At 36.2% G+C, this 14,379-nt stretch overlaps 1 protein-coding gene across 2 annotated transcripts in view; it reads right to left on the bottom strand.

Moving 5' to 3' along the window:
* Positions 1–8,872: 8,872 nt before the first annotated feature.
* Positions 8,873–14,379, bottom strand: part of FBXL17 (F-box and leucine rich repeat protein 17) — a 488,270-nt gene continuing 482,763 nt past the window's right edge. For both annotated transcript variants that reach the window (XM_082621243.1, XM_082621244.1), the window contains one exon: positions 8,873–11,764. In XM_082621243.1, coding sequence (XP_082477369.1) covers positions 11,624–11,764 — 141 coding nt within the window. In that variant the 3' untranslated portion in view covers positions 8,873–11,623. The remainder of the gene's footprint in view (positions 11,765–14,379) is intronic.

Raw genomic sequence — 14,379 nt, 5'->3', positions numbered from 1 at the left:
CAAATTGCACATACATTAGGCCAGTTGTACTACTTGTCAGTGAGACGTTTTTCTGCCCCCCCCCCAACTTTTTTCTCTCCATTTTCCAGATTAGATCATTTCTACTGCTATATATTCACATCCACTGACCCTTCTGCAAACTCCATTTGCTCTTAAACCATATTCAATAAACTTTCTGTTTTAGGTATTGTACTGTTCAGTTCTAGAATTTCCATTTTTTAAATGTAATTTCTGTTTCTCTTTGGAGATTCCCCATCTGTTCACTCATTATGACCACTTTTTCTCCTAATATTTGGGCATATTTATAATAGTTTCTTTAAAGTCCTTGTCTGCTAATTCTAATAACCGTGTCATATCAGGTCTATTTCAACTGATTGATTTTTTTCTTGAGCATGTCAGATTTTCCTTCACATATCTATTAGTTTTTGATTGTACACAGGACATCGTAGATCATGTGCTGTAGAGATTCTGGCTTATGTTATCTTCCTTTGTTGATTTTTAACGATTTTTCCATTAGGTAATTAGATTATTGGCTAATGACCTTGAACTTGTGGAGGCTTGGTTAGAGAGAAACACAGATCTCTTTGTTAGAGAGAAAATATAAATCACCAATGGCAGGATTGAAAAGGGGTATCATTATACAGCTTACAAACATTAAAAAGATTACAGGGAGTTATAAACAACTTTATGGCAATATTCTATAACTCAGGTGTAATGACAAATATCCCTGTGTTGTCCTGATACAAGAAAAATTTCACTGGGGAATTCTTTTAACTATTTAAGAAATAAATAATACCACTTTTACATCCTCCTTCAGAAAATAGAGGGACATTAAGAGGCTAGAGTATACCAGAAGAAAATAAAAGAATCTATATGATCATATCAATCAATTACAAAAAATACTAAAAAAAAATGTTCTTTAGGATGGAGAAAAATGACATTAGAAGAAGCAATAGATATGAATAGACATTAAGAAAAACACTTGACAAAATTTAATATCCTTTTGTAATAAACACTCTCAGCAACCTAAAAATAGAAGTGAATTTTTCAATCTTATGATTGGCATCTACAAAACTCTACAACTAAGATCATACTTACTGGTGAAAGATTAAATGCTTTCCCCTAAGACCACGAACAAGGAGGTCAGCTCTCATCATGTGTATGTAATATTGTACTGGAGTTCATAAGCCAGTGCAATAAATCAAGTAAAAGAAATAAAAGGTATAAAGATTGAAAAGAAATCAGCATTGTCCTTATTATTGCAGATTTTTTTTGGATTAAACAATCCTCAGAATCTGCAAGACAGCTACTAAGAACTAATAAGTGAATTTAGCAAGGTTGCTGGATACAAAGACAATGTACAAAAATAAGTAGCACTTCTATATACTAGCAGCAAACAAGTCAAAAATGAAAAAAATTAAATTCCATTTACAGTAGCATCAAAGCATAATATACATAGGAATAAATTTAATGAAAGCGGTATAAGACCTCTACTCTGAAAGCTACTCTGAGTTGCTGAGAGTAATTACAGAAGACTGTAATAAGTAGAGAAATGTACCATGCTAATGGACTAGAAGACTCAATATTGTTAAGATGTCAATTATCCTCAAATTTATCCAAACACTGAAATAAAAGCCCAATTAAATCTCTAATGGGCCCCTAAAATGGCTAAATTTGAAAGGCTGACAACATCAAATGCTGGTGAGGATGTAGAGTAATTAAAACTCTCATTCATTGGTACTGGTAGTAGTGGAAAATGGTATAGCCACTTTAGAAACCAGTTTGAGAGTTTTCTTATAAGGACTATGTTTATACAAATATCCTATGACTCAGCAATGCCACTCCTAGGTATTTACCCAAGCTATTCCACTCCTAGGAATATATCACATAAAAAGAGTTACAAAAATGTTTATAGCTCCTTTATACATTAGTCAAAAACTGGTAACATCCCAAATGTCTATTAAGAGGAGAAAGGATAAATAAATTGTGGTATATTTATACAATGGAATACTACTCAGCAATGACTGATACACACAATACGATAAATCTCAAAAACAGTCATGTGAGGGAAAGACATTAGACACAAAGAATATGTGCTCCATGATTCCATTTATAAGATATTCAATAACAGGCAAAAATAATATGCAATAGAAATCAGAACAGTGATTGTGGTGGGGTGAGGTGATAGGGGAAATTTCTGGGATGGTATACACACACACATACACACATAAGTGTTTATATATGTATACACGCATACATTGTATAGCTTGTTTTATATATATTATATAGCTTGTTTGAGATATTTGTTACAAAATCTACATATTTGTCAAAATGCAAAGAACTGTACCTTAATACATATGTATTTTATTGTAGGTAAGTTATGCCTCAATTGAAAAAAATGTGACTTTTTAAACCAGGAGTGCCTATCAGTTGGGCATCTGTTTTGGTCTAAGCAGGTACAGTAAAAGTCCTCTTATCAGCATAGTAAGGACAGCTAGTTGGCCACTTACTTTTAAAAGCTTATTAAAAATCATTTAAAAACATATATGTACATATATTTTTTCAATATTTTACTTTTAATATAAAAACACACACATATATATATATATATGCATTCATTTGCTAATCTTTTGATGTAGAGCCAAGGCCTTTTTTCTTTGATTTGTGTTCTACACTGTCATTCTTGAATAAACCATCTCCATAACGTATCTATGATTTCTAGTTTCAATTTCTTTTAAAAGCAGTAATAAATTAAATTCATTTTTGAAGCAATCTAAATGCAAAATTCCTCCAGGTTTTAATAATTTTTCCACATTCTACATCTTGTGTGCCCTATAACTAACCTGAAAGATTTCTCTTGTGCCTATCTTTTCATCTGAATTTCCAAAGCATTCAACTTTGTTTTTATAGCAGAGGAGAGAGAACTCTCTTTTTCCCATTCTTATTTCACTGGTTTACACAGTATTTAATTTAATTACATCATCACAATAACCATACAATTACATAACCTTAATAACCATACAGTTACAGATCCCTGTAATTTCTCATTTAAATCCAAGGCAATGGCCTCCTTCCATACAAAAAGATGTAATAACGTCATAGGAAGATAAAGGGCTAAAGTCACCGGAAGATGAAGGGAAAGAAAGCTCTGTCTTTTTCATCAATAAACCTCTTACAGGGTCTCTCACTTTCCTTGCCCTCTTTACATACCTTTTTACCCACGAGCTATGATCCACAGTGAAATTGTGGCAATCCTCTCAGGCCTTTCCTGTCTATGTTCTTTCTTTTATCTGAAACGGGAAGGCAAACATTGGTTTAAAGGTCTTTACAACCATTATTTCCTAAGTAGCCAATAAACATATGAAATGGTACCTAGTTTTTTAATATTCTGGAGAATGCAGACTAAATCATAAGATACCACTACAGGGCAATTGGAAGCAAATAGGTGCTCAATAAGAATTTCCATACTCTGCTGGTAGAGATGTGAATTGGTTCAACAGCTTTGGAAAATGGTGTGGCATCACCTAATAAAGTTGATGATATGCAAATAGTAGCACTTCCTCTCCTAAGTATGTATCCTGTGTGCTTGTGTGCACTATGACACTTGTACGAGAATGCTTTTGGCAGCAGAATTTTTAACTGTCCCAAACTGGAAACAAACCAAATGCTTTTCAATAGTAGAATGGCATTTCCACACAATAAAATGGATGGATCCTACAAACACATTTCATCAAGTAAAAAAAGAAAGTTACAAAACAATACACACAGTATGATTCTTTCATGCAAAGTTCAAAACCAAGCAAAACCAAACTATATTTTTCAGGAGGCATATAAGTGGTACAAGAAAAATAAAAGCAATAAAATTATTTCTATAGAGGCCAGGAGAGTGATTATATCTGGAAGGAGGGAGATGCCTGGGCTTGGGGAGGGGTATTTGGGGGGGGGGCTTCTAGGGTGCCAGTGTTGCTCTATTTCTAAAGTGGTGCTTGTTTTGCGATTTTATTACAACTGTATGTGCATGTGTTATGTGTTTTTCTCTGTTATATTCACAACAAAATATTTTAAAACATGGAGTATTTTACGTAATTCACTTAATTCTCCGTCTCTCCCCAATTCCATGTTTGGGGATTACTTTCTCTTTTTTTTTGCGGTACGCGGGCCCCTCACCACTGTGGCCTCTCCCGTTGCGGAGCGCAGGCTCAGCGGCCATGGCTCACGGGCCCAGCCGCTCCACGGCACGTGGGATCCTCCCGGACCAGGGCACGAACCCATGTCCCCTGCATTGGCAGGCGGACTCTCAACCACTGCGCCACCGGGGGGGATTACTTTCAAATCTATCATTAATCCTTGGAGGCATGAAGAGCCTGATCAATAATTTTCTTAGACTCTTTGGTTAATTATAAGAATGAAGTATAGCTAGGAAGAAATGGGGACAGTAACATTCAACAGCAGCCACAGGAAGAGAGTAAGGAAGTGGACTAAACATCCATTAGTATACATGTGAGCAAATTCGGTCATCTGAATTATCTAATAACAAGGGATGTCAGTAACTTAATTTTCACATTAAACCCAATTATTTAAGTTATCTATGAGTGTGTTTCCCAGTATTTGCCTCTCTATATTCAACCATGAACCCTGAATAGTAATCCATCTTTTGATTTGGAATCGAAGAAACACTAATAAAAGCTTCATTGAAATCCAATTATCAAAGATGTCTTTTTTTTTTCACTTAAGCCAGAAAGTGAGCCAGTTGCAAGATGCTGCTTAAATTACAGTAGAATTATTTGCTAACAAAATTAAGGTTGCTGAGCTTTCTCCATTAATTTTGGTATTATTTATAAAAATCACCCTTGTCAGTAGCCACCAGGCCCATCAAGGCAGCATCTATTATTTTAATAACAATTCTTTTTAAAAGCCCTCCTTTAGTCACTGATTCTTCATTTTTGATTATGTTAATCACTAAAAACTCCAAGGAAAAAGAAGACTAAATAGATTGCACTCAGTAAACGTCATTTATGATTGTATGGTGTATGGGAGCACATGAGCGTACACACATACACACGCACACACATACACACATAGTCACACCATTGAAGATTTCAGGCTAGAGAAAGGAACTCAGTGAGTGCCCATCAGCCTGGTCTAGTCATGAATCCTCATGCCACTCGACATGATGCCAGGCTGTGGAAAAAGTACAAGAAACATCCATCCGTTATGTGGCGAATGAAAGAGTTGAAATAAACACTTGCCCTTCGAATGTTTATTTTTTCTTGGGCTGATGACATCCATACATAGTTTTATTAGCCAAGCAAAATCACAGGAAAGGAGAGAAGAGATGATTTTAGTTTTCTGAAGTTTATTTCTTGGAGACAGAAGATTGCATTTCAGGGACTGAGGAAGCAATATTGATACATTTGTATCTACTATCTCTCTCAAAAAACTGGGATTAATATTAATAAGCATAATGCCCAAACAGGAAACAACCTAATATCCACCAATGGTAGTATGGGTAAATAAATTGTGGTTTATTCATATAATGAAATAGATAGACTTGACCCTGCCTGTTCTATTTCAGCTATAGATTATCACATTATCAGACAAGCCTCTGTATTACTAAAAGGTTTTGATACCAGAATTGTGTAATTAAAAATGAAGTGATAGTTCTATTTTTAGTTTTTTAAGGAACCTCCATACTGTTCTCCATAGTGGCTGTATCAATTTACATTCCCACCAGCAGTACAAGAGGGTTCCCTTTTCTCCACACCCACTCCAGCATTTATTGTTTGTAGATTTTTTGATGATGGCCATTCTGACTGGTGTGAGGTGATACCTCATTGTAGTTTTGATCTGCATTTATCTAATTATTAGTGATGTTGAGCATTTTTTCATGTGCCTCTTGGTCATCTGACCCAGCAATCCCACTACTGGGCATATAACCTGAGAAAACCATAATTCAAAAAGACACATGCACCCCAATGTTTATTGCAGCACTATTTACAATAGCCAGGACATGGAAGCAACCTAAATGTCCATCGACAGATGAATGGATAAAGAAGATGTGGTACATATATACAATGGAATATTACTCAGCTATAAAAAGGAACAAAATTGGGTCATTTGTAGAGACAAGGATGGACCTAGAGACTGTCAAACAGAGTGAAGTCAGAAAGAGAAAAACAAATATCGTTTATTAACACATACATGCGGAATCTAGAAAAATGGTACAGATGAACCTATTTGGAGGGCAGGAATAGAGACACAGATGTAGCGAAGGGACATGTGGACACTGCAGGGGAGGGGGTAAGGGGGGATGAATTGGGAGATTGGGATTGACATATATACACTACCATGTATAAAACAGATAGCTAGTGGGAACCTGCTGTATAGAGCAGGGAGTTCAGCTCAGTGCTCTGTGGTGACCTAGATGGGTGGGATGGGGGAGAGGTTCAAGAGGGAGGGGTTATATGTATATGTATAGTTGACTCACTTCCTTGTACAGCAGAAGCTAACACAAGATCGTAAAGCAACTATACCCCAATTTTTTTTAAAAAAAGCTACTTTCAAATATTAAAAAAAAAAAGTGATAATGAAAGGGCCCCCCACTGTTTTACGAAACAGTGTAGTGGTCCTTTGATTCCTGTAGTGGTAATGACATGACAGGTGTGCCAGAAGAATTCCCACAGCTGTCTCCCTGCCACATGGACAGCTGTTCCACTTAAAATTCCAATGATGGTCGGATAGAAACCAAAGAGTTACGCAACGCTATGCTCCCAGCACAGGAGAAAAGAAAGGTGAGACAAGAATGTTCTCCCACTTCTGCCACCTGCTTAGACATGGGATTGTGTAAACTCTGTGTCACACAGAGCTAACCTCCACTACCAAACAGGTAGGGAATCTTGCATCTAGGTTTAGCAATTTTGGATAATCAATCAGTTTAAACAAGGTATAACATTTTCTTTAAAAAGTTAACAAAATATTCGATACAAAATAATTTGTTACATATGAACACATTATGAAGCATATTAATAAAGCAAACACTGGTGAATCCACACTTCAACTAATGAAGTAGAACCTGCAGATTTAGTTGAAGCCCTCCATGTGGTCCCACGCCTGCCCACCCAAGGGTAACCACCACCCTGAAACTGTGCAGTTGTCACCTTTTCCTTTTTCCATTTTTATTACTACACTGTGTCCCTAAATAATAGCTTATTTAATTTTGCTTGTTTTCACTGGATTCTAGGATAGAACACACTCCTGGTTGTCCTCCTTCCTCTCAGGTTATTCTGTGTCACTCTCCTTTGAAGAGTTTGCTTCCTCTACCTGCCTTCTGAATTTTGGAGTGACCAAAGACACAGTCCTTAGACTTGATTTTCTATCTAAAGTAATGGATGATGACCAGAGATGACAATTTCAGACCGGCTTATGGTTTGAAATGCCATCTGTATACCTCTCCTCAGAACTGAACTCCTATATCCAACTGCATACTCAATATACTCATTTGGAAGTCTAATGAGCATCTAAAAATTAAATCATCCAAAACTGAGCCTTTGATATTCTCCTCCAAAATCTTTTTTTTCTTCTTAAATGGAAACTCCATTATAGCTTTAAACACTGCCATTCCCTTATTCTATTTTTTCTTCTGCAAGATTAGATATATTGGAAAGTTTCATATTGTGTCCCATGTGTCTTAACCTCTCAGTCATCCATATGGAAATTATCCACGCAAAAGAAGAAAAGCTTTTTTTTTTTTCAATTTTCCTTTTAGTTTACTCACATCTACCTTTCTGTTTACAAATTATCCCTATAGCTGAATCTTTTCTACTAATGCCTTTCCATTTTAATGGTCAATTATATTTTTCATTTCTAAAAATTCTATTTAGCTCTTTTAAAAATATTTCTGTTCATTTTTTGGTAGTTTTTTTCTTATACATTATAAATAATTTTTAATATATTTGAATATATCAAACATTTATTCTGAATTATCTATCTTAACATTTAATATTGAAGCCTTTGAGGATGTGGGTCTATTGTTTGTTTTTTCTGTTGACTTGAACTAATGTTGGCTTACCCCTGATATTCTCTGTGATTTAGACTGTGAGTTCATATTTGCTGGCAGGCTATTTGTTTTTCTTTTGAGGCTTCGGATGATTTTTGTCTGCTTTGTTGGGCAATGAGCACTCCTGAAATGAATCATTTTAAAAATAAAATTACAAGCGATACAAACAATGCAAATACCATAGATTCAGAAAAACCCATGTGAATGGTAGCCAGTGGCCACTTATTTTCAGAAGAACCTTTTTAAAAAACAATCCATGAATAGCCAAGGCTGAAAATGGTAATTTTTCTTATTGTCTACCTCTTCAACTTTTGTTTTGCTTTGCTTTATTTTAGTTCACTCTTTATAAAAGGGTATTGCCTTTCCTATTTGTGCTCCCTCTAATAATTACATCTACTGTGCTCCGCTACTATGGCTAGTTTTTAAGACTGTCTCCTTGCTATGCTATGAGCAATTGCAGGATGGGAATGAGTTTTATTTATCTTTAAATGCCCAGTGCCTGGCACATGTTTTTTACTCAATAAGTTTATTTATTTACTTTTGAGAAAATGAATAAATGGCTAAGTAAATGAATGAGGGTTTAGGGAATGGTACTTTAAGGGGACCACCTGTTTAAACCCTTGAGGTTTTAATCTTATCTCAGTACTCACTGGCCAAATGCAAATCTCCTAAATTCAGTCTTGTCTGTTATTCTGGGTTCACTGAACCTACATAAAGTCTGCAGTGAAACACCCAAGGACACGGACCCCTGCATACATCACACCCAACCAGCATAAGGGAGGCCATTTATTGTCTCTAAAATAAAACAAAAGACACTGTGTTTTCTTTCTCTTTTATTGCAACCCATTGCAAGGTCAAAAGATTCACAGAAATATAGAAACTCGAAACTGGATGAAGTTCCTTTATCCACTCAAAGAGACGTTAAAGACAAAGGACCAAAATTTTCCACCACAGCAATGTATTTCATAGTCTTTATTCTGAAAATACTGTTGACATTTTGGAGAGGATAAAAAGCCCTGCATTAAACATGTTCACATATATTTATGACATTCTAAGCAAAAAAAGAAACTCTATATTGCCCAGAAAAATCATTTTAAGCCTTATTTCAAAGCATCTAATGAGAGTACATTCAACAACCATCACAGGATCATTCAAGGTGATGCTTTTTCTGGTTGTTTTTGTGATTAATGCTTTGAGGCTGGATGTGATGTTTCTACAGATTCCTACAAACACACCAAAGCAGTTTTCCAGGTTATGATGCATCAGGCTTTCTGGATTAGTCAACATCTTAAAGAATAAGTGCAAGTCCCCAACCCACCCCCACCCCCAAGCTAAAGCATGTTATAGTGCTGTACTTGAGATTCAAACAACGCAACATTAAAAAAAAATTGATTACACACTTCTGAAACCATCTGCCAACCAAACTGTGACATTCCAAGGATTATCACAACTTTGAACTGAAATGGCACCATCTATATCATCGATGGTTCTCCTTCCTTTTGTCCTTTTTAACTATTTAAAATATAGTGTGACATATATAAAAATTAAACTTTTGATTATTCACTCAAGCTACTATTACTTTACATATTGTCTTATAAATTAGTTTTGGATTAAAAATCAGTTAAAATATTGTGAATTAAGACAGTTTTCAGTAGTGGGGAAATGAACATGAAGATGATACAGTTCAAGGTTTAAGAAGAATAACAGTTTGTTAATAGTTTAACAGCTTTTTTTTCTTACATAAATTTTATTTCCTTGAAATTAAATTAGTAAGCCATTTAGTGATGGAAAAAATACTCTCGGTGCTTAGTGGCTGGATTTTCCAAACTGATTGGGATTAAAAGCAAAAACATGCCACATCAGAAACAGGTTGACATAATCAAAGGAAAGTTGTTTACACAAAAAGAGTTATTATAAATAAGTGAATGGCATTTGAATGTAAAGCTATTTTTCATTTCTTACAGCTCGTATCATTTTAGCAACACTGGGACTTATATAAAGTGAATCTCAAATCTTAGCATATCTGTTAAAGACCAAAAAACACTTATGTCCACATTGGGAAAGAATAAATAGCAAACTCACAAGTCAGGGTTTTGTATATCTAACTCTACTGTGAAAGACAATCACTCTTTAGCTTAAAAAGCCTCCCTGCTGTCTTGATTATAAATCTAGACATAGGAAAGGTTATTTGAGCCTGAGTCCCCAATATGAATTACTCGTAAAGATGTGTGAAATCAAAACATATATTCATTGACTAACAGATACTGTCTAAACTGAAAACTGGCAATCTTTAATTAAACAAAGAAATGCTTATTTCTGACAAGTGTAAACAGAATCTTAATGAAAAGATTTTCTAATTTTTCTTCTTAACTCATACATTAACCAGCAACAGATCTTTGCCATAGCATAATAATTATTCAAAATATGATAACATGCATATATCCAAAAAACCTGTTCTAAAGCCCAAAGCAAAAAAAAAAAAAAAACTTAATAGAAAGATTGTCTACTCATATCTCACTCATTAACCTTCTATTAACGTGACTAGCCCCAAATCTCAGAAATATACTTTCATAATTACCAAAATTAACAAAAATAATTAAATGATCTGTAGAGTTTTTTTTTTAAATAACTGCACACTAGTAATTACATTGGTGGCTTTAATGTGGATAATGCTAAGATTAGCTCCAAATATCATGAAAACATATCCAGACCAGTTACTATCCATTGTATTACAAAAGCTAATACAATGTTAACATGAAACTCAAAATACTTAGTACTCAACAGAATTTTGTACAATAATGAATAATTAACGTTTGTGAGCTGGTCAGGGGAGTTCAGATTGTTGCCTCCATATGAAAACTTCACAAAAGGTTTTGTCCTCTATAGTCCCTAAGTTGCCCACCAGACAAGCAGGTTGGGCCACCTTTGGGGACAGTGAGTTAGGCAGAGTGACGGTGGATGCCATGCTCCCTCAGTGGCCTGAAGAAAGGCCCCTGTGTCAGAAAATGATCTCGAAAGAAAGTGCTGTGGGGTGTGTGTGTGTATGAGAGAGTATGAGAACCTATATGTGTGTACGTGCTTGAAATCTTGAAAAGTACTGCTTTCCGGGCTTCTAGTTAGCGCAACGTGGCTCCTTTCCGGTCATCATCAGTAGAATCGCACAATTCTTTCCCATCAAAAAAGAAGGCAGTTGCCTTCATTTGGGGGCATCTCCAGTGGCAGTCATTATTAGAAGCTCAAAATAATGGATCCGTTTTTTTTTTTTTTTTGATTCTACAGCAAAAAAAAAAAAATATTTTTTTTTAGAGAAATAAGCCTTTGAACTTAAAAACTAAATGTCTGTGCCTGTCAAAATCGTTATTTAAGGAAAAAACCAGCTCACCTGGGAACAAAATAGCAATTAAGCTTACGCTACGCAGTATGCAAACGAGACACAGATATACACACTCGGGTACACATGGAGACACGGGACAGTCAAAACCTTTGCAAGAGATCACCCACCCCAACTCTACAATTCCTCTCCGCCCTGCTGGCTGATCCACATGGACCCAAGCATGGACAGGGCTGTCAGGAGGAGGCAGCAGACATGTTGGGGGTCCAGCCCATCTGGTAGGCTCTCTCCAGGGTCCTCTTGCAGTCCTGAAGGACGGTGCTGAAGGTGATATGGGGGTACTGCTGCACCAGCTGCTCCACCGTCACTTCACTGACCTGCAACCACAAAGAAGAGCCACGGTCACCCACAGGGACCACCGAAACCACCAGCCACCCACGCTCACTGGGATGCGCTTTCCATGGCACCAGGAACCCTCGTCTCCTTCCTTTTCAGCAGTGTGACCAATGCTTCGTGAGAAGACAGTGTCGCTTTTTGTGTGACCTCCCTGATTTCCTAAGTACTACATTCACCCTAAGGGATTTTCTGAAAAGACATGATATCAAGAAGTTAGTGTTTTCTAGACGCATAGATAACTGTGACTTGTCAAGATCTTAACAACGTCCATTGAAAATGGAGTGCTTGGGAGGTGAAGCAGCAGATAGCATCCTAGTGTGCATTTGACTTCATTATCCACCTGACAGCTTTTTTAGGAGAGAACTGGTGATTGGGGGAGAGGATACACAGGATTCTGGATAGAAGTGTTGGGGAAAATGTTTATTTTTCTTCCCTTTAAACGTTAAGGTATTGCAAACTTCAAGTCCCTTTGTGGAAAGGGCTGAATTGTGAAGAATCAATAATTAAAACATACATGGCTGGCAGGTCAGGGATGGCCCCGATAGACCTTAACCATCAAAGATACCACTTTGATTCTTGATTAGACAAGGCAATCAGACAGGCCTAATTAAAACTAACACCTTTACAATTGCTATGCTGTGAAGGGATTAATTTGTCAATTATTTTTAAGCTGATTGCAGTTCATATCACAAAAGTAGACAGTTTCCTTCATCCTTTAGATAAATAAATGATTAACCTAAGAACCGCAACTTTTAGGTAGCTTTATTTAAAATCTTTATTGAACACTTGGCATTTTCAAATACATCAATATTTCATTTATACTGGGTAAGCTGGTCTGAAAGAAGGTGCTGGTGATACTCATTTTTGTGCTCCCTCTCCATGTCTGTCCACTATTGAAAAAGATCAGGACCACAAGGAAAAACCTAAAACAACATCAAACCCTTGCTGTTTGCTTTGAAAGAACGCTTGGGAGTATGACGACCATGACATTAAGTCATCTGCACTTTTCTGAAATAACATGGTGTTTTCTGGGTGATTTGGTAAACCATGTTATACATAATCTTTTTGTTACATTTAGATTTGGTATTTCCACATTGCACTGATGATACTTAGTCTTTGTCAGCATTTCTATTCAAGACTTTCTTGTATTAAAATCAATTTTAATTCCAAATTCAACCAAGCCATGCAGTTAATTCTTTTTGTGATATAGATACAATGTATAACATTTTATTCACAAAAACACAAAATAATTTTGAAAAAAAAGAAAAACTGATATACAAATTAGAGTTGAGAATATCAATTAATGATCTTAAAAGGAGTTCTAAGCAATATAATTTTTGATTTTTTAAATTTCAATTTCTATCCTAAATCTTGCTTGAGTTGAGGCTGCTTAGAACAGTACACTTAGAAAGCCATGCATCATCTAGCCATGCCTATCTCTCTAGTATATTTTTGATACTAACCAGTCACCTGACCTAATTTAAAGTTATCAAGCTGTCCAAGTTCCTTCTGGCCTCAGGATCTTTGCACATGCTGTTCTCTTTATCTGGAATACTATTAAATCCACTTCCACCTGAATGTCCCCTTCTCATGCTTACTCCACCTTATTCTTAGTTCTTAGTTCAGTGTCATTTCCCCAGGGAACGTTGATCACTGCCCTCACTCTGCTCCCCTCCCCACATTAGGTAAGGCTTCCAGGTTATTCACTCTTCCAACACTGCCTACTTTTCGTTCATGGTACCTTCAAAGTTAGTTTATAATTGCTTTGTTTAATGTCTACTCCTGTTCCCATGTAAGATCTTACAAGAGCCATGATCAATTTTGTATTCATGAGCCAGGCCTACTTCTCAGTGAATGAATGAGAAAACAATGACAAACTACAAATAAAAAATAGAAACCCAAGAGCAAGGCAAAGCCAGACACTAACATACTAATCACAACATACTAAAGACCAACAATTCCCAGAGGAATTTGTATTCAGCTCAGGAATTCCCTCCTTCAGGAAACCTTCCCTAAGCAAGCTATCTCCCCATGAGGTTGGTCTCAGTACACCTTCTCTGTGGACCCATGGCGGGTAACTGAAAGGCTTGTCTCTTATTTAAGCACTCTCACATTGTGTTGCAATCATCTCTTTACTTGCCTCTCTCTTCTACCTGAACCAAAGTCTGGGGACCAGAGACTGCCTTTTATCTTTAAGGCTATAGAGCTGTATACAAAGTAGAGAAGAAACATGACAACTGTAGTTGACTTGAGAGTCAACCAGGCACAGGTTGGAATCCTGGTTTCACTTTACAATTTGGTTTCCTCAACTGTAAAAACTGGATAATAGTACTGATGTCACAGGACTGTTACAAGGATAAAATAATATGCCTAACACTGTGACTGACATAAAAAGGTCCCCAAATGGTAGCTCTTATTAGTACAGCTGGCGTTCAGTTAACGGTCATTCACTGAGTTAATTAATGCTATGGTAAGGTGACCAGTTCTCTACAGTGATGCTCAATATTGTTCAACTTCTGAGATATTTCAGAAATAAACCTTGATAACATAAGTTGTAATGCTCAAAATAAAATCATCGCAGGATGAGAAGTAACTA

Source organism: Mesoplodon mirus (assembly GCF_964341445.2).
Source record: "Mesoplodon mirus genome assembly, chromosome: 5".
Classification (NCBI taxonomy): Eukaryota; Metazoa; Chordata; class Mammalia; order Artiodactyla; family Ziphiidae; genus Mesoplodon; species Mesoplodon mirus.
This window is presented reverse-complemented; position numbering and strand designations above follow the sequence as displayed.